Raw genomic sequence first — 25,000 nt, forward strand, 5'->3', positions numbered from 1 at the left:
CTTTATGGACACAGACACATGCTGTAGGTACTTTGGAGGACACTCCTGAAAAATATTATATTTTCTTGAGAGAAAACCTAACCAATAATTTTAATCAGTTGTAATGTGGATTATTTTTTTTTCTATTCAGTATGAGCAAAGTTATATGAAACTAAATTTGAACGGTAAACTTATTTCAAAAGTGGGTCTTCATATGAGAAGGAAATAAGAAAATTGATAAATTATATAAAGCGATCTATACATGAAATAGCACTATGATGTGCTTGAGGACAAAATGCTTTTGTCATTTATGGGAGAGTTCAACCACCCATGCAACGCCGTCGCAGATTTTAATGCTTCGTAGATAGTGATCCGACAAATGGAAGGCGAGACTGTGGGCAATGAAAATTCATTCACATGTACGAGCATATGGTGTGTGTGTGTGTGTTTTACGTTAAATATGACTTGTTGCGGGGTTACCCCGCAGACGTCAGCCCGAGAGGCAATAGTCTGATGGAGGACTAAAACTAAACTTCAACTTTACCACAGAATAGTATGTTATCTGCATTTACATACTACTCCTTCCAGTTAGAAAGAAACTGATACCAGCTGCCGTGATCCAAATTTTTGGTATTTTCTTTAAGTGCATAAATGCTTAGATTAATGTATCTTATGCACACGCATGGTAATCAGGTTTGCGGGCTTTTGAAAGCACGGGTGGAGTACTATTTATAGTAGAAAGCTGGCGAATTCTAATCTTCAGTGTTTCATGAGCTTAGTTTTATTTTCACATGGCAACAGCACACGTGCCTTGTTTCTAATGTTTATAAATACATCTCTCTTTGCTATGTATGTCTCCCTTCCTCTTAATACAATATGTGAAAGCTTTCAAAGCTAGGTAATGGCGCTTTTGTTTTATTATTTTACATGAATATGCGTTCATGTTGAATAACAGTAACATAGCAGCAATGGCTTTTGGGGATGCCTTCATTTCAAGTAATAGCAGTGTCCATTACAACTTTGAATGGTCTTGCAGTTTCATTGGCGTCTCCTCACTCATGCTTGTGTTTCCTTTCCTCCTGCAGGTGCCGTACTGCTCGACCTGGAAGAGCGCGACCTCCCTAGCATCGCCGCTAGGGTGGTCGATAAGATGATCGCCTGTGATCAGATCCCGCCGGACCAACGCGAAGCCGTAGTAAGCATCCTTCTCCTCAGGCACAGACACATCCGCGATAGCCATTCGTCACTCAGGCGATCGTCCCGTGGATCCAAAAGTGCCCGTGGAAGGTGATTGTTCAGTCCCTCATTTGTTGTGTGTGTGTGTGTGTGTGTGTGTGTGTGTTTTAAGGCATATAAAATTTTTCCAAAAATGAAGATATTTCTCAATAGTCAACATATTTTGCCATACTTAGTGTATATTTAAAGCCCATTAATTATTTATCAGTTACTGTAGTCTAGTTATTTGTTACATCCAAATGTTAAATGTACTCAGTAATTTCCAGAGCAATACATATAGGTTTATACGTATTTTTGACAATACCATGCCCTTCTGCGATGTTACTGACATGATTTCACAAATTCGTCCTTATCAAACATACTGTGACTTATCTTGAAAATGCTAGGCAATGCGTAAGAATGTTGCGCCTCCGACACCCATACTGTGGTACAATACCGCTCCGCTGGTACAGTGGTTAGTGTCGTGGCATGCCACTCAGATGTTGCGAGTTCTTTGTAAGCTTGAATTTCAAGTCAATGACCCTTGTTTGCTTGTTCCATATGAACAGGTTTAATCTGCTGGAGAGAGAGAGAGAGAGAGAGAGAGAGAGAGAGAGAGAGAGAGAGAGAGAGAGAGAGAGAGAGAGAGAGAGAGAGAGAGAAAACATTCGTTCATGTCAAGCAATAACTTCGTTTATATCTTTGGTTAAACATGTCATTACTGATCTTACACAGTTATGTGCGTCCTTAAGCTTAGGACAAAAGCAACTAAATTTTGCGCTCTTCCCTATGAATAATAGGATTTTCTACTTTTAAAACTTGGATGGACTACTACGTACATTTTCTCTTTTACGTTTGCATTAAAAATATACGTCTTCGCACTACAGCTACGATGACAAGTTGGCGACAACACCCGTATCCCTGAGTTTAGACGGAGGCAGCAGCCTCAGGGCTTCGGTGCGGAAAGCTGGGTTGTCCAAGCTCTTCCACGTCAACGCCTTCGCTGGATTCCGGCGTCAGAACGCCGAGGACAACATCCCCTTGAACGGGAATGTCACGAAGGAAGAATCCCAAGACAAGAAAGGCGTGAACAGAGTAGAAAGTTACACACAGGTAAGTCATTCTTGGGCTCTGCTGGGGACTGTGTCAATGATTATGACGCCGGGTTCAAAATAACTTTATCTTTTGCTGTGCGTGACAAGCCTTGGAAGTGTTACTGAATAATTGAATTTTTTAAAGACATCCGGTATCTCGAGAGGATGTAAACTGTTAACCCATAAGCTTGACGGACACCGAAAACATACAATGTATTTTATCCTAAAGAACACCAAAATTTTGGTGAGTAAGAAATAAAACACGTCAAGGAATATATGGGAAAAACTGTAATTGGACAACTTGTTGACACAATAATAATACGAATTTGTCTGAAATATTATTGTAGCTGACACACACACACACACACACACACACACACACACACACACACATATATATATATATATATAATATATTATATATCAGCCATCACAAGAAATTACAACACGCATATGCAAGCCTTGAATAATTATGTAAAGCTGAGAGTTACAGCCACTATATATATATATATATATATATATATATATATATATATATATATATATATATATATATATATATATATATATACCTTTTAAAATAAAAACAAAACTAACTTTCTCCTCTTCCAAATTCTCCTGAGAATCAATCCATTGCAAAGCTAAAAGCTTTGTTTGTTTCTTGATATTATCTTAAAAGATTTGTTGAGTATCTTTAACGCTGCTCTTGATTTAATCCGTGCATATAACGACTAACAAACACTTGGTTACTAAATTTTACCGCTTCAAAGATAAAATTATGATAAACATGCCCAGTTATGATCCAGTGCGATAGAGAGAAAAGAATGATGAATATACTGAAAGGTGAATATAATCCACCAAGCAAATCAAAGACAATAACTCAAGCCATTACGATGTTAAATAAAAGCTTAACTGGAAAGTACATGACGCCATAATTTTGCAATTAGTTTGTCATTTTGATTTTACTGTGTGAACTTTAACGCATCTGTTTTAGTTTATAATAATGCCGTTGCCTCAAGCTCATCCTGCATCTCTTCTCTACCCTCCTTGCGATAATTCATTCATTAAAGGAAGAATGTTTCCTTCCTCTTTGTTTGCAAAACCAGCCTCGTTCTTCTTATAGCGGGGCAATATAGGGCAATGCTTTTGAACCCGAGTGTAAGAGTATTTGCAGTGGGAGTTCCTTCAAGGTCGTCGCTAACTCGTGACCTTGAGCGAGGGAGTTCGCCACTTGCTCGAGCTACCCCATTGAAGATGTTTTATATAGTGGCTGTAACTCTCAGCTTTACCTAATTATTCAAGGCTTGCATATGCGTTTTGTAAATTCTTGAATGGCTATATCAAATCGAGTTGGTATTGTAGGCGACTTTCAGGTTTCTCTTTTTCACTATGCTAAATATATTGCCATTGTCGTAACCACATTTCATTTGGTCTCCAGATCGATATTGAGGACTTGTCTCCGAAAGAGAGGGAAGCGAGAGAAAGTGCGCGAAGGAAGATCCCCGAAGGAGCCGAAGCCACAGCCGTTCTCGTAGGCGCCGTCGATTTCCTGAAGCAGCCTACCATCGCCTTCGTCAGGCTTGCAGAGGGCGTCATGATGGATAACCTAGTTGAGGTACGTAGCAACGTAAGATTCCCTTCTATTTCACTCAACCGTCCACTTATTTGGGTGTCGCTGAAAGACCAAGCCATTACATTAATTATTTGAGATATATTCTTTTAACATTCTTGAAGATTGGTCAACTGTAGTCTTACCTTTTTAGTGTTTACATATCAAATATGTTACTTTTTCTTTCTTTTTGGTAGGTTCCCATTCCAGTAAGGTTCATGTTTGTGTTGCTTGGGCCCTTCCATGGCGAAATGGACTACCATGAGGTAGGGCGATCCATCTCCACTCTCATGACAGACAAGGGCTTTCAAGAAGTGGCCTACCGTGCTCAATCCCGTGGTCAGTTACTTTCCGCCATCAATGAATTCCTCAACGCTTCCATCGTTCTTCCACCTTCTGACTGGAACAACAAAGATCTTGTTCCAGTCGATGACACCAGAGCCAAGGCCAATCAGATTATGCATAAGAACGAAAGCATGCGAGCACGCAAACAATCAGCGCAAGGTGAGGCCCTAAATATATGGTGCTGTTTTTATTTAAAATGCATTATAGCCCCAATTACTGAGATAAGTTTTTTTTTTTTTTTTTTTTTCATGTGGCATGCGAGTTTTCATCAGTCAAAACCTCCTGAGTTTTTATCTTTGATCTTGTCTTTTTGGTAAGTGTTTTCTATTTTTCAGGAGCAGCAGTGACCCCAGTATCATCAGGAAATCAAGCTGGTGGCGACAGAAAACCTCCTCCACGTGATCCGCTCATTCGCCATGGCAAGCTATTCTATGGGATGATTCAGGATATCAAAATCCGTTATCCGAAATACCTAAGTGATATTAAGGATGGCATCAGCAGTCAGGTTTTAGCAACAGCCTTTTTCATCTTCTTTGCTTGTCTGTCTCCGGCCATCACCTTTGGTGGCATGTATGGTAAGTATAGCTCTGGAGAGACTGGATACACTTGAGATTCTGATACATAAGGGATGTTTTTGCTGTTCAGAAAGTAATTGATTCTAAGCATATTTTACCATAAATAATGAGCTCTAACGGAAAGTTTACCGAACCATTTAACTTTATTGTTTTTTTCTTTGAGTAGTTCGTTTCACCCATGGCTAATATTTGATAACAATTACATTGTAATAAAGACTGACTGCTGTTGCCATTTTAGGTGATCAGATGGATAATTTAATTGGTGTTGGAGAGACACTACTCTTGACCTGCATCAACGGAGTAATCTTTGCTGTGTTTTCTTGCCAACCGCTGATTATCATTGGAGCAACAGGCCCAATTATGGTCTTTGACTTCAGTCTTTACAAGGTAAAAGAATATTTATTTGGAAATATGTGTTCCTTATGATGAGCATTTTCATTACAAGCAGTCCTTGGTTTACAGCAGGGATTCCGTTCATGACGGAATATCATAATTATAATGGGAATAAATAGCATTTACTGTGCTGTTACAGCACCTTACGGCGCTGGAAGCACCATAAAGCCAGGTTATGGCACTGTAAATCAGGTAACTGCAACGTGAAACTGCTTACGGCGCCAAAATATCGGGTTAATGGCGCCATTAGCCAAGTGCTGCTGTAATGTTGGAACGCTGTAAAGTTGGAATGCTGTAAAACGAGACAGCTGTAAACCAAGACATCCGTAAACCGGGGACTGCCTTATATTATTTGGAAAAATTTTATTTATAGTGATGAATGAGAATAACCACTAATGTTAATAATTACAATTGAAATAGCATTGAAGAAGACATGACAATATTAGTTTTAAATAGTAAATCCGACTAAAAAAAAAAAAAATTGTTCAGCACATCTAGACAAATGTTATACATACATGTACTGAGCTTATGAATTTGATTTTTATTTTTTTATTTCTTCAGTTTTGTCAGTCGAATGATATAGATTTCTTGTCTATAAGAGTCTGGATTGGTCTCTGGATGACTGTTGTTACAATAATCATCGCTGCCTTTGAAGGTGTAGTTATTGTGAAAAAATTCACCAGATTTACAGAAGAGATTTTCGCATCCCTCGTGTGCCTTATTTTCATTTACGAGGCCATTGCTAAACTTGTTGCTATTTTTATAGCGCATCCCCTGCAGGCAACTTATGAAGTAAAGGATTCCAGCAATAGCTCAATGTAAGTAATGGGGATTTTACCAATGCAATGCTCTCTCGCAAACTTTGTTAGAAAAATCCATCATATCTATATCTGTAGTAAACTAGTGAAAGATCTTTACTTGTTATATGTTAATATTGCTCTTAATGGATCTGTTCTGTAGAATGTTGATTCTATGATCGGCTAGCTTTTATAGGAAGTCTTCGTATGCTGAAGATTGCTATTATTTGCAGGCTTGCTAGCATTTTCTTTTGAATTAAATTAATGGATAAAATTGCTCTTGTTGCTTCTAAATTGCTTTACTGAATAAAGATATCTACGTTTTCATAAACTGGTACTTGACCATTACTTCGCTCTCGTAAATGCAAACATTAACTTACAGAGTCAGTGGCATTATTGAGAATGGAACCCTTTTTAATGGAACTGATGAAGATGGCACTGAAATTGAAGATGCTGTTGTGTCCCTCACAGCCCAGCCCAACACCGCGCTCCTTTCATTTATTCTCACGATGGGAACCTTCATTATTGCCATCAAGCTGAAAAACTTCCGTAACTCGAAATTCCTTGGCAGAAGTGTAAGTACTGTATCTGTATTCCTCATTGACTGACGTCCATTTTCTCTTTGGATTGTTCAGTCGGCATGTCATTACAAATCTTTTGAAGAGCGAGGCAAATACTGACAGGCTCTTATGTTGAGGTATGTAGTATTGAAAAGTAATTATTGAAGTTCTGAACCCGTCCTTAAGCAATAAATAAATGCTAACCCGACCTTGATATAAATTTTCAAAAAAGGGACTTTACTCGAACAGAAAAGAATAGGTCTTATGGCTGAGCGCCTACTTTAGAGTAAAGGAAAATCGATGCAAACTCTAAGGGCTTAGTTTAAAATTATGTATATTTACATAACAAACTACGTGAATAACTTGAATAACATTTGGAGGGTGACAGGGGGTCTTAAGGTCCGGTAATCAATAGGCAATTGAGCAAGGTTCATTGTCGATCAACTAAAACGTGACCTGGCTTGACCGTGAATAAGACTGTAGCACGAAAATAAATAATGGTTCCCGAGCTTACACGTTCCAAGAGTCCAAATTCCAGAGCGAGGCACGAAAAAGCACATCTGCAATGTATTGCACCACAAGATCAGCTCAAGTGCGACGGACGCGTGATCGGGATTGAGGAAGTCTTACACAAAATACTGAACACGATCCTTCTCTTATTTTGTTCGTTACAGTTCACTCACAAGGATATAGAATTACTGGGTGCTTACACAAAGGGTTAATTAAAGAAGCATACCATGACTCGACAGTTACGTTACTTCCCGATACATCACTGTTATCAAACGCTATTCACAATGGGAATATCTCAAGAGGATTGCTACTACTGGAAGTAAGTACAATGGAAATATTTACAGCATCGTAAGGACAGTGGAGGATACATTACGTAATTACAAACGGCTGAACACGATGCTGAGATAATGGGAAGCAATAAGCCGCACTAAAGAACGGAAATGCCTATAGTAAGAGAAGTAATTAAGACTGACTGCACGTAAACCATTACTGGATCAACTTCTTCCAGTGGCGGCAGCGGGGAAGTTGGGGAACACTATGGACCATATAGTTTCACACGTAGCTGTCGCAATAGACAGGAGCAAGAGAAGGGCGGGGGGGGGGGTGGGGGGGGGGGGGGAGGGGGGAGGGGGGGAAGATGTCCAGGTGCTCGGTGCGTTAACAAGGACGACTGGCGTACATCTAAAGAAGAACTTGCCTCTGCAGCGGCCTTTTATAGTCTCGGTCACACCATGTGCTTAACATGCGCTCCAGTATAGCCATAGCCAGGTGTAGGCGATCGGGATACCTGTGGAGAGTAATGGCCTGCGGCAGTACTTAGGAAAGGTGTTGAGTTGAGGGGCGAATTTTTTTTATTTTAAATGAGGACTGTTATTCACGTGGGGATGAGGAGAAAAATATAGAACATAATAATAATGATGGCAATAATAATAAATTGAAACACTAAGAAAATTAATTATTATTTACAGGTCAGAAGAGCGCTTGGTGACTTTGGTGTGCCAATCTCCATTGTCTTGATGGTTTCTTTGGATGTCCTGATTAAGGACACTTACACTGATAAGCTCACCATGCCCGCAGGACTCTCGCCGTCCAATCCTGAGGTCCGAGATTGGCTAATCAACCCGTTTGGGGCTTTTGAGCCCCTTCCAGTGTGGTGCATGATTGCTGCAGCACCTGTATCTATTTTGCTGTTGATTCTCGTCTTCTTGGAAGGAAATATCTGCCAGTAAGTTTGATAGAAATGATGCAGCTAACAATTTGTGTGACTACATATATAGGTAAAGCAATAAGCAACGGGTGTAAGCATAGGACAGCTCCAGTGCAACTAACAAATGCAGTATTATTGAAATGGAGTATATTAAAAGGACTAGTATTATTGTTATAATTTGGTTGTAGTAGAGTGTACTACAGTGTACTAGGTAAAGAAATATGGTATATAGCACTTTCTACGTTTGAGGGATGAAATGAAACTCTCAGCCTTGTTTGGCAGTAATTGTTACCTTGCAGTGTGGATGTAGAAGTAAAATCTGATAATTCCAAATTTTTTTACTCTTGTGAGATGGCATTTCATAGAAATATGCCATTCTAAATTTCAAAATTTCAACCATGCACGGTTTGATGACTCAAAAGACGGCTTATCAGAAACATGACGGTCTAGGGAAAAGTATGATTAATGTGTTCTCCTTTGAATTGTGAAGATAAGTATTTCTTTGAGCAAAGGATACAGAAAAGGGGCATATGGGAGCTGTTTTATGTAGTTAACCTAATATTTGGTGCAGAATCTAGGAAAAGGTGGTGGAAATGTGGAAGGGAGGGGGTGAATGCTTGAGTACTGAATGACACTGGTGGTGTGACAAGAGGTGCTATGGATTACAAAATGCACACGAAGTACAAAGTTTCTAAGGCCTAAAATAAATCAAAAGGAATATGAAAAGGGAATTTTTTTTCACCGTTCTGCGATAGATGGGCAAGTCTTCGTAAAGGTAGATTATGTTACCTAGAGGAGGCACTGGACAGTGAAGCAGGATTTGAGAGAGCAGTAAGAAAGAAAGTAGGTGCGGCATGGATGAAATGGATTTAGCTCGATTACTGGTAAATGAGAAGGTTTTAATAGCATGAAAAGACTAACAAATAATACGTAAAGCCTGCACTACTCTATGAAACAAAAACATGGGCATTGACTAGGGAAACGGAGTTTCTCAAGAGATGTGACCACAGAATGCTAAGAACATGTATTATAAATGAGGAGATTAAATTAGAGGGCTAGTCCTGTTTAAGCTGAGAGCAGAGTTATTTAATCTAGTACTGGAATAGATATTTCTCTTAATGAGGTAGTTCCTCGTTGGACGAGTGGTTTTCGCGCTCGGCTGCCAATCCGGTGGTCCGAAGTTCGATTCTCGGCTCGGCCAACGCGGAATCAGATAAATTTATTTCTGGTGATAGAATTTCATTTCTCGATATAAGGTGGTTCGGATCCCACAATAAGCTGTACGTCCCGTTGCTAGGTGACCAATTGGTTCCTGGCCACGTAAAAATATCTAATGCTTTGGGCCAGCCCTAGGAGAGCTGTTTGTTAATCAGCTCAGTGGCCTGGTAAAACTAAGATATACTTAACTTAATGAGATTTTACAGGATACGTAACTCAGTACCATTATCTAAGTCAGACAAAAGATGTTAAAATTCAAAATAAGTTTTGTCCAACTCAGAAGTGAATAGATGTAGAAATTGTTTAAGTAGCACATGAGAACCTTTGCTAAAGAACTTCATTCTTTTATTTTCAGTCTCATCTTGAGCAAGCCTGAGAAGAATATGGTGAAGGGAACAGGCTTCCATTTCGATTTGGTTCTTTGTGGTGTTATGAATTTCGCTTCCGGCATCTTAGGTGCTCCATTCATGGGGCCTGGATGTGTACGAACAATCTCTCATGTAGCTTCTCTTACTATCATGAGCACTAATCAACCTGCTGGTGAATCCCCAAAAATTCAGGGGGTACATGGTAAGCTATGATATGTTTCAGTCCTCATCACTTTTCTATAATGCAGTACAATGAATTATAACTTGTGAATACATTAGTTCTGAAAGATAGGTTGCAAAGTAGGTTCTATATACGTTCTGAGATAAAGAGAGTAATATTTTGAGGTTTTTAATTAAACCAGAATTTATATCTGTATAATTATGACTTACAGAAATGGGGACATGTATTTCGGAAATGTTGCTAGAGAAACAAAAACCTTAATTTTTCAATCTTTCAGAACAAAGAGTCAGCGGCTTCACTGTGGCCCTTTTGGTTGGAATGGGGGTATTCCTAACAGCTGTTCTTAACTTGGTGCCCAAAGCTGTATTGTTGGGTGTTTTCTTATACATGGGAATATCAGCCGCTGCTGCTATTCAGTTCGTTCAACGAACAGTACTATTCCTAATGCCTGTCAAACATCATCCCAACGTCGCATATGTTAAGAAGGTCAGTCAGTTCAATAAACTTTTCAAATTTATTAAATAACTTTCATCTCTCAGTCATTTTAATAGAACTTCTGTTAAGGATGGCTTTTGCTCCTAACTTTTCCCGAGTTTAAGCACAGTAATTACAGTAACTTGCACATCAAATTAAAATGAAAAGTTTAGTACTGTAATTGTATGGGGATTGATTCTTCTCAGGTCTTGGATGGAGAAGTACGACTGGTAAGTTGTTCATCACAGAGTGAAATGTTAAATGAGACCTTCAAACTGTGTGAAGCAATGCATGGCTTCTAGAAAGCTGTAAAAAAATTCCTATAGGTTCCAGAGCTACTTTCTATTAACCTAGAAATATTTTAGTATAGTACCCAGAAAGGTATTTCTCACGGTGACATTGACAATCATTTAGTGCATAGGTTGGGAAATCATTAGAAAGTAGAAGTAAGTTTACGAAGATATTTATTGAAATTTACTTAAAACATTTGATCTTTTATTTCATCATTAGAGATCCTTTATATTGATTTCTTTTATTTACTCGACCTGGCTAATTTCTGACACTTCAGAGCTCTAGTATTCTTTAAAATTAAAATGTTAAAATTGTCCTATATGCCTGCTGAAGAGGGATTTCATAGTAGTTAGTTAAAACAAAATTCACTAATGTTGGTAATGTATACCACATATACCTGCAGTATACATTTATTAATAAAAAATGCAAAATTGTGTGGTAAACTCCATGGAATCAAATACTTTATTTCTCAATTCTGAGATGTCCGTTGTGATATAGAAAAGTAATGTATGAGTGGTATTTAGAATTTACTCTTCAACAATGTAATAATGCTTGTATTATTCTATGTTGAAAATTGGTTAACACAAAGAGATTTTTAAACAAAGGAATTTTTAAACTTTCTTCTGGTGTAATTTTTAAAATCTGCATAAGTATGTGCTATTAATTCCTTAGAAATATAAATGGGTATTCAGTGCCAGTTAAATCCCTGAGAAAAAAAGTTTGAACATAGCCACTGTGTGGCATGAGATCATAAAAGCAGTTAGAGTATAAGAAGATTGATATCTCTAGTTATATGTAACTACTCCTCATTGGATATTGCACTACAAAAATACATCACTATTTCTCCTTTTGCAGGTCCGTACATGGAAGATGCACGCTTTCACTGGATGCCAACTTCTCTTTTTGGGCGTATTGTGGGGTGTTAAGGAGTCACCTGCATCCCTTATCTTCCCATTTTTGCTGCTGCTTCTCATTCCCCTTAGGTTATTCATTTTCCCCTTAGTTTTCACTGCCACAGAGCTCAATGCTGTAAGTATTATATAAGTTTTAAGCCTTTGAAATACTCCAACAAAATTTGTTTAATATTGTCAGTTGTGCACAGTCATTCAAACAAGTGCACTGAATTTTAATTAATGACTAAAATACATTTCGTTTTTTGTTTACAGCTCGATGGTGAAGAGGCTAATGCTGCCATGAATGATGATGGAGAGCCTGACTTCTATGAGGAGGTTCATGGCTTACCAACTCACAATCATGTCCACCAAAGTTGAGAAGTTCAAAAGCACCTTTTTTTTTCTTAGTATAGATCTATTGTGCAGCTGTTACACAGCTCACACATACATTCCTCAAGTCTTCCAGCTATTATGTGACTGACAGATGATATTTAGTTGTTTTTTAATTTTACTTTAGGAACTGTTGTAGTGGATGCAAAGGGACTGATCTAGGATTTTGTATATGCCTTAATTTCTACATTATGCAAGTCTTCCAATAGTTTGTATTTTATAGCAAATAAAGGCTCTAGTCATGTAAAGTGTAATTAATTGCCTTTTAAAAAGAAATAAATTCTTTATGGAGATATTTCATCTACGATTTATATCTTCACTAGTTTTATGACTGAATCCAGAACACAAAAATGATTTAGCTTTTCCTGTCATTTTTAAAAATTGTCTTTGAATTTTTCACAACCCATCTGTTTATAGAAGCTCTTGAGCAATATACATTACCATTGTTATGTTTGAGGTCTAAACAGCCTAGCCTATAAGCAGTATGATCATGATCAATGTACAATAGAGATAATCAAGGCTGTACAACAGAAAATGTGATATGAAAGAACCAGGCACAGGTTGGCATAAGTGAATTTATTCGTGTTGTGACAATAGTACAAGAAAATAAAGGCTGTCATGTGTGAGAAGTTAGATTATACATATAATACAAATATGTAAAGAGCTGTCAGTGCTCAGTTGAAAATTTTATTTCAAATTCTGTCAAATCATATAGCAAGATTCAAACAGTGTGGTTAAAAATTTTAACCTATTTGAAGGGAAAATATATGGGCACAGGAGAAAGATCACTGGTGATCTTATATGGTGAGTAGACACAAAAGGTCTTTTCAGACTTGTTTTACAGCTATACAGTATATAGTTTTATTATTCATAGAAAGTATTTAGGCCCTTGTTAACATAATTTTTAAGGTATTGTTGTAGCATTGGTGTGATATGTTCTTTTTTTAAGCTGCACTTGTACAATTTTTACTTCCAATACCATCAGCTAGTAAATTAGTTGTATGTTTTACTATTAATAGTTTTAGGTGTGCCAAATATTTTCCTATAATTGTTTTCCTGGAAAAATTTGTCCACTACTATGATTTCAGACACTTAGACTGACCAATACTCAAGTAATGCCATTTTTATTTTTAACATTTTATGATATATAGAATATATATATATCATTTGAAAATGATTCCACAAAAGATATAGTGTGGATAGTATGAGGACAGCTTTTGGAGGATTTATTTATGAAGATGCAAAAAGTTAAGTGTTGTCTATTTCCTCTGAAAAACTGTTCAATGTGCTTAAAGCTACCTATGTACGGAACATAAACTGTGATGTAGCACGAGTGTCCATTTATATTGTAATATGCAGGATCTGACGGTTGTAGTTAATTAGATTTTATCATATCTGATAATTATACACACCTTATGTACATAATTATTGATATTAATCAGTCTCTTAAATATGGTATAATAAAAATTTACTCGTGAACACGATATCACTCATATCCTCTTGTATACGATAATGTCATTAAGTTTCCCAGACTATTAGGCAAAGCCTTTCGATTTCTAGCCTCAGTGCCAAAAGATAAAAATGAATACAGCAGAATGCAGAGCCAAGAAAACAAAATTCAAGCTCTGACAAATGGTGTTAAGCTTCACAAACTATTAAATTCCCAGCAGCATTAAATGGTGCTGTGAGAATGAAATTTTCTAGTGAATGGTAATACTACTTTCAAATTACTAGAAATATCGAATACTCGGCTGAGTCTCGATGAGAGCACAGTACAAGATTTTCCAATGAAAAAGGACCTTGATTTTGCTTGAGGAGAGATCCATCACCCACTTACTGGTATAATTATAGAACTATCAACATAATGTAGTACCTTATTTTCAAGGCCAGAGTTTGTAGGTAGTAAATATTATTCAACAAAAGGCATAGCACACCACCATGACAGCCTCTTGTTAATGTTCACATTAAAGGTTAATGTTCTGCCTGTTACAAGTTTTGTCTTCCCAGAGATCACCATGCTTCCTAGGGAGTTTTAAGCTGTGTTGCCAAACCTGAAAATTGAAACTCTGGATTTGGATATCAGCACAATAGTTCTGTGAAGCCTCTGTCAGCCGCCATTCAAGCCCCTGAGAAGAGCCTCAGACATACGTAGATGTGGCGTTGGAGACCATTTTGGAGAATTACATGTGTTTGTGCTATGCCTTGTATAACGAGGCTGCACTGTGAGGTTATTTAGACCTGCGATGTGATATGCAAGTATCGCATGGTATACTTCCTATCCTCGTCTGCGATAGCGACGATAATTTCTAAGTCAGAATCTTCTTTTAGTATAAAGGCGGAGATGTTCAAAACTCATGATGATAACTTAACAACGGTATATTTTCAAAACTACATCTCTTGAGTAGAAGGCAAGAAGGTAGTTAGGAGAACCTGATTCTAGGAGGGAAAGTAGAGTTCTAAGTTACAAGGCATTTACAAGAGTATAGAAGAGCACAGCTTAGCTCAGCATACATAACATACAGACAGACGAACATGTGAGAGGAAGTCACGTACACGTCTGGGCTATAGGTCAATAGGTTCTCAGGCGAAGCACTGTGACCTCTTTGACACAATCATGGATTTGATTATCACAGGCAAATGCAAACCAGGGCGTCACTGATTCAATACATCTAGAATAGCTTGCGTCCTGTTTATTAACTCTTGTCAAACTCCTTGTTATCTCAACAGTGACCTCTTAGGTCATTGGAGTATTTATACATATGGAATATGTATTTAAAATGTAATCATTACATTAATTGCTCAGTCAGCTACAAAACTAAACACTGAGTTTTAAAGTTTGACTTGCATATGATTCAAAGTAGTGTGATAGAGAAATTAATGTGAATATATAGAAATACTCATAAGTAATGAATAATACATGGAAGATACAGATCCACATACTAGATAAATGCATATGATATCATACTAATATTAAAGATAACATGTCATACATAATGATAGTTATATACTGTTAGTCATGAGAATATATATTCTACAGAAAGTACTAATGTACGGCAGATGATTACATGACACCAGAATTACATTCTAAAAATCATAAGAAATAAAATCGTACCAAAGGTGTGATAAGGTAAAAGGTAACTGATTAAGAATAGGCGCTACCTGATTAGCATATACATGTATAAAACGATTCAAGTAAGATAATAGGTAACTGTTTAAGAATAGTTGCTACCTGATTAATATATATATATAATATATATATATGTATATAATGATTCAAATAAATTCAGATAAGTGTGCACATCATATAGATTCCTGGTGCGTACACGCACAGACATTGATTCGTGGAACTTCAATTGATTTTATTAGGTGCGCTACCAGATATATTGAATGATAAATGATAATTAACCTTCTCATACTTTACATATGGAATGCAATGTCATGGAGGTACCTGTTACACATTTAGTCAGCTTTCAAACCGCTTTTTACACAAATCATAATTCCAAACACTTCTCGCCGAGTCAAATGAAATAGCCAGTTTCAAGTGGCTCTAAAGTTAAACACCTATAGGGCAAACGGGTAAGTATCAGGATGGGGTACGACGTTCTGTTGATGATCCATTCTTGTTTGCCTCAACCTACGCCAAGCAAATACGTTAGTGGTGATGAGAACCACCACCAACACGCACGTCACAGCCAGCAGCATGTAGAACCGTAGGTCCTCGGTGACAGGGTAAGCCCTTAAGTGTGGTCCATACCAGACAATTTGGATATTTGATGGGCCACTTTCGCGTTGTATGGAAGGGGTAAAGCTGGGATGATGGTACTCGACCAAGAAAAATTCGCGAAGTAAGCTCGTTCCCTTATGATGGTGCTTACTCCACGGACTGTGTAGTTGGGTGAGACTCCACTGCAGCCGTCCGCAGCGACGAACATCCGTGAAGAGGCCGTTGATCTGTCCAGGCAAGCGACGTGAAACCCTGCTCTGTCGTATCGTATCCACGATCCGTTATTCAGCCTGTAAGCGAACTTATACTCGTCAAAAGGGTAATGTTGTTTCAGACATCGTTCATGTGTGTGAGAGAGAGAGCCGTTTAGCACTAGACCTAACTCGCATGAATCACCTGATATATGGTGGAATTCAAAGGAGTCAGTTGTACAAACTTTATTACCCATGGCATCTGAACAGTGAGTGAACCTATCCAGGTCTCTGATAACCGTAAATGTTTCCTTATTAGGGGAAATCAATACATGTCCCGTCAGATTAGATATTACTGGTAATGAGTTATTCGTCATGAAAGTTGGAAACTGTGCAATTTTGTAAGATTGCCAGGCATCAGAAGAATTAAAAGAAATGGTAATCATGATCCTGTAATTCTCAACACTTACTGATATTAAGCTATAATAAAATTCTATCTTATGCGCGTCTAACAAAGTAACATAACCCAGTTTCTCTCGTCAGTTCTCTAAAGTTAATGTTAAATCTTTGATAGGCAGATGTGGCGACAGAACACCTTATGTAGCTAGCGTGATAGCTTCCACATAGTCTTTTGATTTTTCAATAAAATGTGAAATTTTTGTACGGATATGGTCTACCTTAGAACTGTAATACGCTAATGTTGCCAGCAATGATAATTGTTTACGAAGTTCGGAAAAAACTAATTCATTTTCATGTTGCAAAAATTCAATTCTCTTATTCTGATCATTAATTTTAAGACGATTTGAAATTCCTAAACCTAAACTTGCAACAGACCCGAAGATGTTGAGCGCAGCAAATATAAACGGGTTACGTCTTTCTAGGCTACTGTGTCTCACGGTCCACATAAGCAGATCACGAGCCAGACATTCTGCTTCAGCAGTTTTGTTTTGCAAGTCGAATGATAACATTTCTGCAACACTTAAAGTTTGTGCTAGCGAAATCTCTGGATTAAAAGGAAAATGACGTTGATGTAACTGATTCAATGATTCGGCAAACCACGACAAGTCGCTTTTTAGGTTAAGGACATCATCATCTGGCAGGAAAATCGCTCGCAAATCAACTTCTAGAACTATATTGCTTGCTGTAATGAAAACGTCCTCTGTCCTTTCAATTATAGAGCCATGTGTAAAATGTATATTTTTTGTTTTAGCACTCTTCCCACACGACAAGAATGTCTGAACAAACAGTACCACTCCGAACAATATAAGCTTCATGTTGGAAACTTGCAATTAGTGAAATATATGTAATTACTCATGTTTGAATTATCTACTTCTATACAAAACAGAAAAAATATTTTCATATAAATATTATATATACATACTTTTATCATGCAAGTTTCATAGATACTTTTTATTAGTTATGTTTCATATATAGGCTACATAAATTCTGCTCTCTTTCTTTCTACCCCTTTTCTTAACTGCGAACATGAGCCAACGGTATTATCCTTACATCAGTAGGTTGGGATATGTTTTGAACTTTTAATCTGTTGGCCATTAATATTTCTAAAATGCTAAATGGGCCTTCAAACTTAGGTGTTAACACTAATTTAATCCCTTGCGAACATATACTTGTATATAGATTTGGTCACCTACGGTATATGATTTAGTTGGCTTAGCGATTTTATCATGATTTCTTTTCATTATGATTTGTGATTCTTCTAAATTCTTACGAAGTATATTATATCGGCTTACACTTGCTTCCATAACATCCCGTAGGGGATTTGATAAATGGGTTGTAGGCGTAAATACATGGAAAGGTGTCCTAGCTGGGGTACTGTACAATGCCTCGTGCAGCGACATTTTGATAGATACATGATATGAATGGTTAAGAGTACTTAGAACCGCAGGTATGGCAATATCCCAGTTGGGATCCATTCCCCCGAGTGTAACTCGTAATACGTTTAACACCTTCCTATTTACCCTCTCAACTAATCCATTAGACTCTGGGTGATAAATCATGGTACTGATTTTCTTAATGCAAAGGAATTCACACAACGAGTTAAGGAAATGATTATTGAATTCTCCACCCGAGTCAGAGATTATCATGTGTGGAATTCCATGTTTACAAATGTAGCACTCGTAAAATTTCCTAGCGCATTCAATTGCGGTTTTAGTTTTTAGTGCTATCAAATCTGTATATCGAGTCAAGGCATCTATTATCACTAAGAGGTGCTTATTTCCTTAGTCAGACTTGTAAAACCCAGTTAATAAATCTAAGTGTACTCTTTCAAAGGGTTGGTTAGGCACGGGATAAGTACCCAAGCTGACAGGTGTCTTAGTGTGCCCCTTGTTTTCCTGACAAGTGCGACAATTAGCTATGTGTTTTTTATATCTGTAAGCATCGTATGCCAATAAAATAAGGATTTGGCTTTCTGTGACATGATAGAGAACCCTGGATGACCATGTAATGGATTGGAATGCAATCAGTTTAAGACGATTGGTATAAGAGAGACTGGAACCACTACCTGGTCGTTAGTCACCTGCGGGGTGTTGCGGGTTTTCCTTGTCACAGACCTACACAGAATATTATCCTTAATTATATAATTCTGCTGCGTATACTTCACATATTCCTTTCCCTAAGGATTCCCGTTCAAAGCATCTATTATTTTCTATAACTGCTGATCTTTTCTTTGTTCAGTCTGTACTAGTTCAGCGCTCCAACCCGGGTCTTCCTGTTCAGATACAGTTTTAACAATAGGCACGGATGTTGATATATCTACTAGTTCAGCTAATGGCTCTGTACAAGATGGCGCGGGGTTGTGTGATAATGTGTCAGCAATGATATTTGCTTTCCCAGGTAGATATCCTATCCTTGCGCCAAAGTCTTGAATGATCATATGCCACCGAGTTCTTTTGGGACTGTGACTAAAGCCTTTAAAGAAGTCGGTGAGGGGCTTATGGTCAGTAAGAACCTTGACAGGATTGCCGTATATTATGAACTTAAAATGCACTAGTGAGTTAACAATAGCTAGCCCTTCCTTGTCTATTACTGCATATTTACTTTCAGGTCTCAGTTTACGTGAATAAAGCTATAGGGAAGAACTGTTTGTCATATTGCTGAAGCAATACCCCTCCTACCCCTTGGTCTGAGGCGTCAGTTGCAATAAAAAATTCCTTACTGAAGTCAGGAAATTTTAAGATAGGTGAACTGCATAATTCCTCTTTCAAGGCATCGAACGCCTGTTGATGCTTTTCAGACCATATAAAATCTACGCCCTTCTTCGTAAGATCGGTTAGAGGAGTGGCTATAATTGAGTAATTGCATATAAAACGGCGGTAATACCCACTACAGCCTAAAAATTGCTGTATCCCCTTGAAGTTAGTAGGTATCGGAAAGTTACGGATAGCCGACACCTATCGTGGACTACCTTAAGACCTTGACTAGACACCTAAATAGACTAGTTCTATTTTGAAAAATTCACACTTAGTTATCTTTACTCTTAAATTATGTTGCCTTAGTCTCTGTAGCACTAGCTCTAGTTTACGTAAATGTTCTTCTAAGGTATTAGAAAAGATTAAAGGTCGTCCATATAGGCATGTAGGGTATCCCCTAACAAGTCTCTGAACACTATATTAATCATTCTGGTGAATGTAATTGGGGCGCAACATAAACCAAAAGGCATACGTAAAAATTCATAATGACCCCTAGCTGTGCTGAAGGCAGTGTAAGGGATACTCTCTTTTTCTAAAGGTATCTGGTGAAAGCCTTTAAGTAAGTTCAAACTGGTGAAATATTTGTTCTGTCCTAACAAGGATAAAATATCGTCAGTACATGGCACTGGGAATTGATCGGGAATCGTTGCCTCATTTAAGCGACGAAAATCTACGCCAGGTTCGATCTTTTTTCGGTACGACGATTAAGGGGAAATTATAAGGGCTGCTCGATTTCCTAATAACTCCTTCTTCTTCTTCTAACATTTTACCTACTTCATCATTGATCTCATTCTGGAATTTCATAGGGAGTCGGTACGAAGGTACATAGATGACTTTATGCTCGTCTTTTAGCCGTATTTGGTGTTCAATGACATCCGTTTTTCCCAAAGATCCCTCAGTAGTGGAGAAAACATCATGATATTTAGTTAAAAGATAAAAAAAATTCTGCTGAATCTCTTCTTGAATGTCTTTATTGATTTTACTTTTAATAGATTGTAAGAGGGATTCATCCACAACTGATTGAGCGTGATTAATTTCAGCAACGGTAAGAATGCGATACTTATAAACTTCAACATTCACGATGTGTTGATTTTTGTGGATCACTAAAGTGGTATTCAAATGGTTGCAGACTTCAATGTTAACTTGTTGCTGTGAATCAACAGTGTATGGTGCTTGTGTTATGGACAGTCCGTTAATTTTCAGAGTGTCGGAAAGGATTAACATTTCAGATCCTGGCAAAGTCTCCTTTACACGCACTAACATATTCGAAGGTACGTTCGGTTCGAGAGTTTGCGTGCAAGCTGCTATTATGGGTGTGCGAGAATTCTGTTGGGTCGCTTGAACAATGTCACGATTCATGAGACAAGTGATTGGTTCCTCAATGTGCGTTACTGTTTGATTGTTTGTCTCTTTTTTGTCCAAAACTCATTTTAAGGTGTTAGAAGATTTATAGAATTTCCCTTTGATATACACGCCGTGTTTGGCAGGGGCTAAGATAATGTTTTGAATGCCCATAGACGGGGATCCTATAATTACAGCTGGATACATATCAATGTTTTGTATAACGATAAAGGTATTGGTAAACGTGCGCTTACCCACCTTGTACTGAATATGAGTTACTCCTACTACACTTAGTTCATTATTTCCAATACCCGAGAGCCTCACTACGGACTTCTCAATAGGGAAGTTCGAAAACAACAGGTGATGAGTCCGCAAATCCATGATATTACGTGGACTACCGGAGTAAAAAAAGTGTGAAGGGTTGGTGCTCTAAATTTACGGCATGCAATGTAGGACGTAATTCATCCTTTTGATGATAGCATGTATATGGTGGAAGTCTACGGGAACCTGCACTGGTTTTTTGGATTCGGTTGTGTGGTTCATAGGAAAATTCTGGGTCTCGCATAGATCTTGTAGATGATTAAATTTGTTATTTGATTCAAAATATGTTGATACGAATGACCCAACATCATTCTCTCCCCCGTTGGAGTTAATTACGTGGTATTTGGTTTGCTTTGCACACTCGAAAAATTTGACTGACTCTGTGAGCTTGGGTTCGACGGCCCGGGAACAGAATTTCCTGAAGCATGATTTGTTTGTTTGTGATTTTGAACAGCGTTACTGTTTGCCTGTTTCTTCTTATAGTAATGAGGATTCTTCTTCTCATTATCATTGGCAACAGTTTGTGTGGTTTCAGCATTATGTTGCTGTGGGTTATGAGAGAAGCAACGATTGTAAGAATGACTGGAGCTGTTATGAATTGAACAATAACGCGTTCGGTAGACTGCAAGCAAATGCCCTGCGCGCTTACAATTAAAACAAGTTACCCCTGCTGCGTTATTATTGACAATATTTACTTGCTGTGGTTTACTTTCATTCTTTGCAAAAACTTGAGTAGGCAAGGGATCCAGATCTGTGCACTTAGACATATGTTTCTTAATTTGTTTATATACGTCTAGCTCCGTACTGTCAGGCGATAGTTTCTTATCAAAACAGCGTACCAAGGCTTCCGGCAACATAACTGTCAAGCAAGTTAAATATGTGAGTCTAACAAAATCTTTCAAAGCCATGTTCCTTCCCGTAACCCAAGTGGAAGTAAGCAAACTATCCTGATATTCATTCAGCCGGTCAGCAATTAGTGCCGCCCTCTCTACAACGTTAAGCTGAGTCATAGAGGCCAGATTAAGGATGTTCCTCAAAGCTAAAACTACGTCCAAGGCTTCTTCACAGCCATATATGGCACGTAATCTAATTTTAAACTCATCCCATGTATCCGCCTCTTGGAAAGAGACTCCCCTCAGGTACAAACCTGCATCTCCTTTAGCAAAGTCAATGAAACTTTTAGCTTCCTGTAATTGTACGGATGGGTCAGTGATGCATATTGCTTTTAAATGAGCGTCTACTGACGAAATCCAAGATTCGACACTTTGAGGCAAGAACCCGTTGACCCGGCCTTGAAAGGGAGCAATTGCAGACCTTGCGCTGACCAAAGTAACAACTGGGTTGGGTGCAGGGTTACTGGGTGTGGTGGTGGCCATCGTGACTTTTGTTTTTTCTTATCACTACGATTCCTAGCGATCCTATCGAAATATCTATATGAATACACTAGTCCACTGCGTAAACGCATATGCAATATGAGACAAGAAAAAATGTGTTACGGATAATAACAGAGTCCCCAAAATGATAAGATTAAAAACAGATAATATGATAGGGATATTTCTGGAGAACTTCTGGAAGAGAAAAAAAATTAGCAAGATAAAAAGGCCTGCTGGGCGAGAATCCAAGTTGAAAATAGATTCCTGCAAGAAAGGAAGATTAAGAATAACGTATAACTCACCCCCAGGAATAATGGATAATCGATCTTGTGTAAGGATAACACTCAAAGTCACACACCAGAATGAATAAAGAATTGTACTTAGCTTTGGTATATAAGAGGAAGATCTTGCTGTTTAGGTGACGTCACGGCCTTGATTTCCGATGATGCTTTTCCGCAGTGACCTGGATTCTCAATGCGCGTATTGCTCGTGCGGTGTTTGTTTGTTGAATGATTCATTTCCCATTGCCTTATTCATGATGCTCCGATGCTGCAGACACGTCTGGTTTGTTTCTTGAAGTGCTGGAAACGCTCAGTAATGACGATGCACTCTATCTAATGATTAATAATGAGAGACGTTTCTTATGTTGCTATAAGAGATTCGAAATTGCTTGAAGATTCTCTCGCCTTCGTTGTCTTCTAATGTTTTACATTTCGTCAGTCTTCGGATGATGTGGTTTAGTCCAATTCCGGGCAGCTGCCACCAAAAAATGTTTGTGCTACGCCTTGTATAACGAGGCTGCACTGTGAGGTTATTTAGACCTGTGATGTGATACACAAGTATCGTATGGTATACTTCCCATCCTCGTCTGCGATAGCGACGATAATTTCTAAGTCAGAATCTTCTTTTAGTATAAAGGCGGAGATTTTCAAAACTCAAGATGATAACTTAACAACGGTATATTTGCAAAACTACATCTCTTGAGTAGAAGGCAAGAAGGTAGTTAGGAGAACCTGATTCTAGGAGGGAAAGTAGAGTTCTAAGTTACAGGGCATTTACAAGAGTATAGAAGAGCACAGCTTAGCTCAGCATACATAACATACAGACAGATGAACATGTGAGAGGAAGTCACGTAGACGTCTGGGCTATAGGTCAATAGGTTCTCAGGCGAAGCACTGTGACCTCTTTGACACAATCATGGATTTGATTATCACAGGCAAATGCAAACCAGGGCGTCGCTGATTCAATACATCCAGCCTAGCTTGCGTCCTGTTTATCAACTCTTATCACACTCCTTGTTATCTCAACAGTGCAGTGACCTCTTAGGTCATTGGAGTATTTATCCATATGGAATATGTATTTAAAATGTAATCATTACACATGGTCTCTCATTAACAGGGTGACGCTTGGAGGGCTGGGACTCACTCTTTTCGTTTGTAGCAGAATTTGTTGAGAAAATGAAAGCCTCCGTTTCCAAAGACAGATCCGAGTCGTTCTTGGTTTCCTCCATTTTAGACTTTTCTTTGTTATGATAGGCAGACATGATTGGTGCTATCTTTTCATGAGTACAGGCAGACAAAAAAAGAAATACAAGACTACAATTTCGTCCTGGCATTGCGAAGTGATAAAATAAGCGCAAGGGTCAGTGGATTAGTTACAGACTTAGGTACAGACTGCGAACTCCAGTGGATTAGTTACAGACTTAGGTACAGACTGCGAACTCTGAGTGAGGACTCATGACATACGGGGCATTGCCCAGTCCTTGGGATTCAAGAACATTTTAGTCTCCACAGGTATTGAGAGTAGGTGCAAGGTGCCATCAGACTACCTTAACCTCTGTCTACCTAAAGGACAAGTCTCAAAAGTTTTTGGATACGTCTTCCTTGAGAGAGAGAGAGAGAGAGAGAGAGAGAGAGAGAGAGAGAGAGAGAGAGAGAGAGAATTTACTTTAGTTAGCCAATAACTATACATTTTTCTGTACTGTATAGACATATTTTACCCGTTTTCTACGGTGGAGGTGAAGGCCACACCATGTAATCTAGGATGTTACGGCACGGCTAACAGAGTCAAAGATTCAGTTGCATTACATCTTGCAAAACTCCCAGAACAGTAAGAGAATGTGGGAAAAAACAAAATGATCGGTTGACTACCGGAAATGAGCAGGAGAACATTAGCGGAGGAGATTAAAGGAGATATGTCGCCATTAATGAACCTGGAAGACTTCCAATTGTGTTTTATGAACGGTATAGGCGCTTAAATTACGATTTCACCGTAAAATAACTCCAGGACGGACGTATTGACACTAAAAAATGGGTGCTTGTTTTACATTAAGTTGGCCTTATGCCAGCAGGACCCATTGTCCAAATATCACGAGTGTGCTCAGTGTGGGATCTGGTTTCAAAGTGAAAGAGAAAACGACATTTATCTCAAACAAAGAGAATAGACCAACAGTATTTAAAGGGTGACTATACCATTTTCAAGCTTCACTCTTGGCCAGTTGGATGTCTTTGTAGCTTGTTTTAATATCACAAGCGATGACAGAAGGAATTATCATACTTCGGATTTATCATAAATATTAAAGTATTACGCATTAAAAATTAAAAGTAAAACGTGAAGAAATGAATGCCTTTGCCTCCGCTCTTCTGCAAAACGAAGAATGTTTTGTCATTGTTCGTAGGCCAGACATAATAACGAAAGTTATGCTCAACTGGTGTGAATATATATGAAAAAATTAGTATG

At 38.2% G+C, this 25,000-nt stretch overlaps 1 protein-coding gene across 2 annotated transcripts in view; it reads left to right on the forward strand.

Annotated features, from left to right (window-relative positions):
- LOC135209247 (anion exchange protein 3-like) overlaps window positions 1–12,347 on the forward strand; it is a 40,481-nt gene extending 28,134 nt beyond the window's left edge. For both annotated transcript variants that reach the window (XM_064241953.1, XM_064241954.1), the window contains exons 2-14: window positions 1,065–1,266; window positions 2,082–2,307; window positions 3,727–3,903; window positions 4,095–4,401; window positions 4,578–4,817; window positions 5,056–5,204; window positions 5,772–6,028; window positions 6,390–6,582; window positions 8,046–8,302; window positions 9,858–10,072; window positions 10,329–10,537; window positions 11,672–11,845; window positions 11,983–12,347. In XM_064241953.1, the coding sequence (XP_064098023.1) occupies window positions 1,065–1,266; window positions 2,082–2,307; window positions 3,727–3,903; window positions 4,095–4,401; window positions 4,578–4,817; window positions 5,056–5,204; window positions 5,772–6,028; window positions 6,390–6,582; window positions 8,046–8,302; window positions 9,858–10,072; window positions 10,329–10,537; window positions 11,672–11,845; window positions 11,983–12,087 (2,711 nt within the window). In that variant the 3' untranslated portion in view covers window positions 12,088–12,347. The remainder of the gene's footprint in view (window positions 1–1,064; window positions 1,267–2,081; window positions 2,308–3,726; window positions 3,904–4,094; window positions 4,402–4,577; window positions 4,818–5,055; window positions 5,205–5,771; window positions 6,029–6,389; window positions 6,583–8,045; window positions 8,303–9,857; window positions 10,073–10,328; window positions 10,538–11,671; window positions 11,846–11,982) is intronic.
- The last annotated feature ends 12,653 nt before the right edge of the window (window positions 12,348–25,000 follow it).

Source organism: Macrobrachium nipponense, chromosome 37 (assembly GCF_015104395.2).
Source record: "Macrobrachium nipponense isolate FS-2020 chromosome 37, ASM1510439v2, whole genome shotgun sequence".
Lineage (NCBI taxonomy): Eukaryota > Metazoa > Arthropoda > Malacostraca > Decapoda > Palaemonidae > Macrobrachium > Macrobrachium nipponense.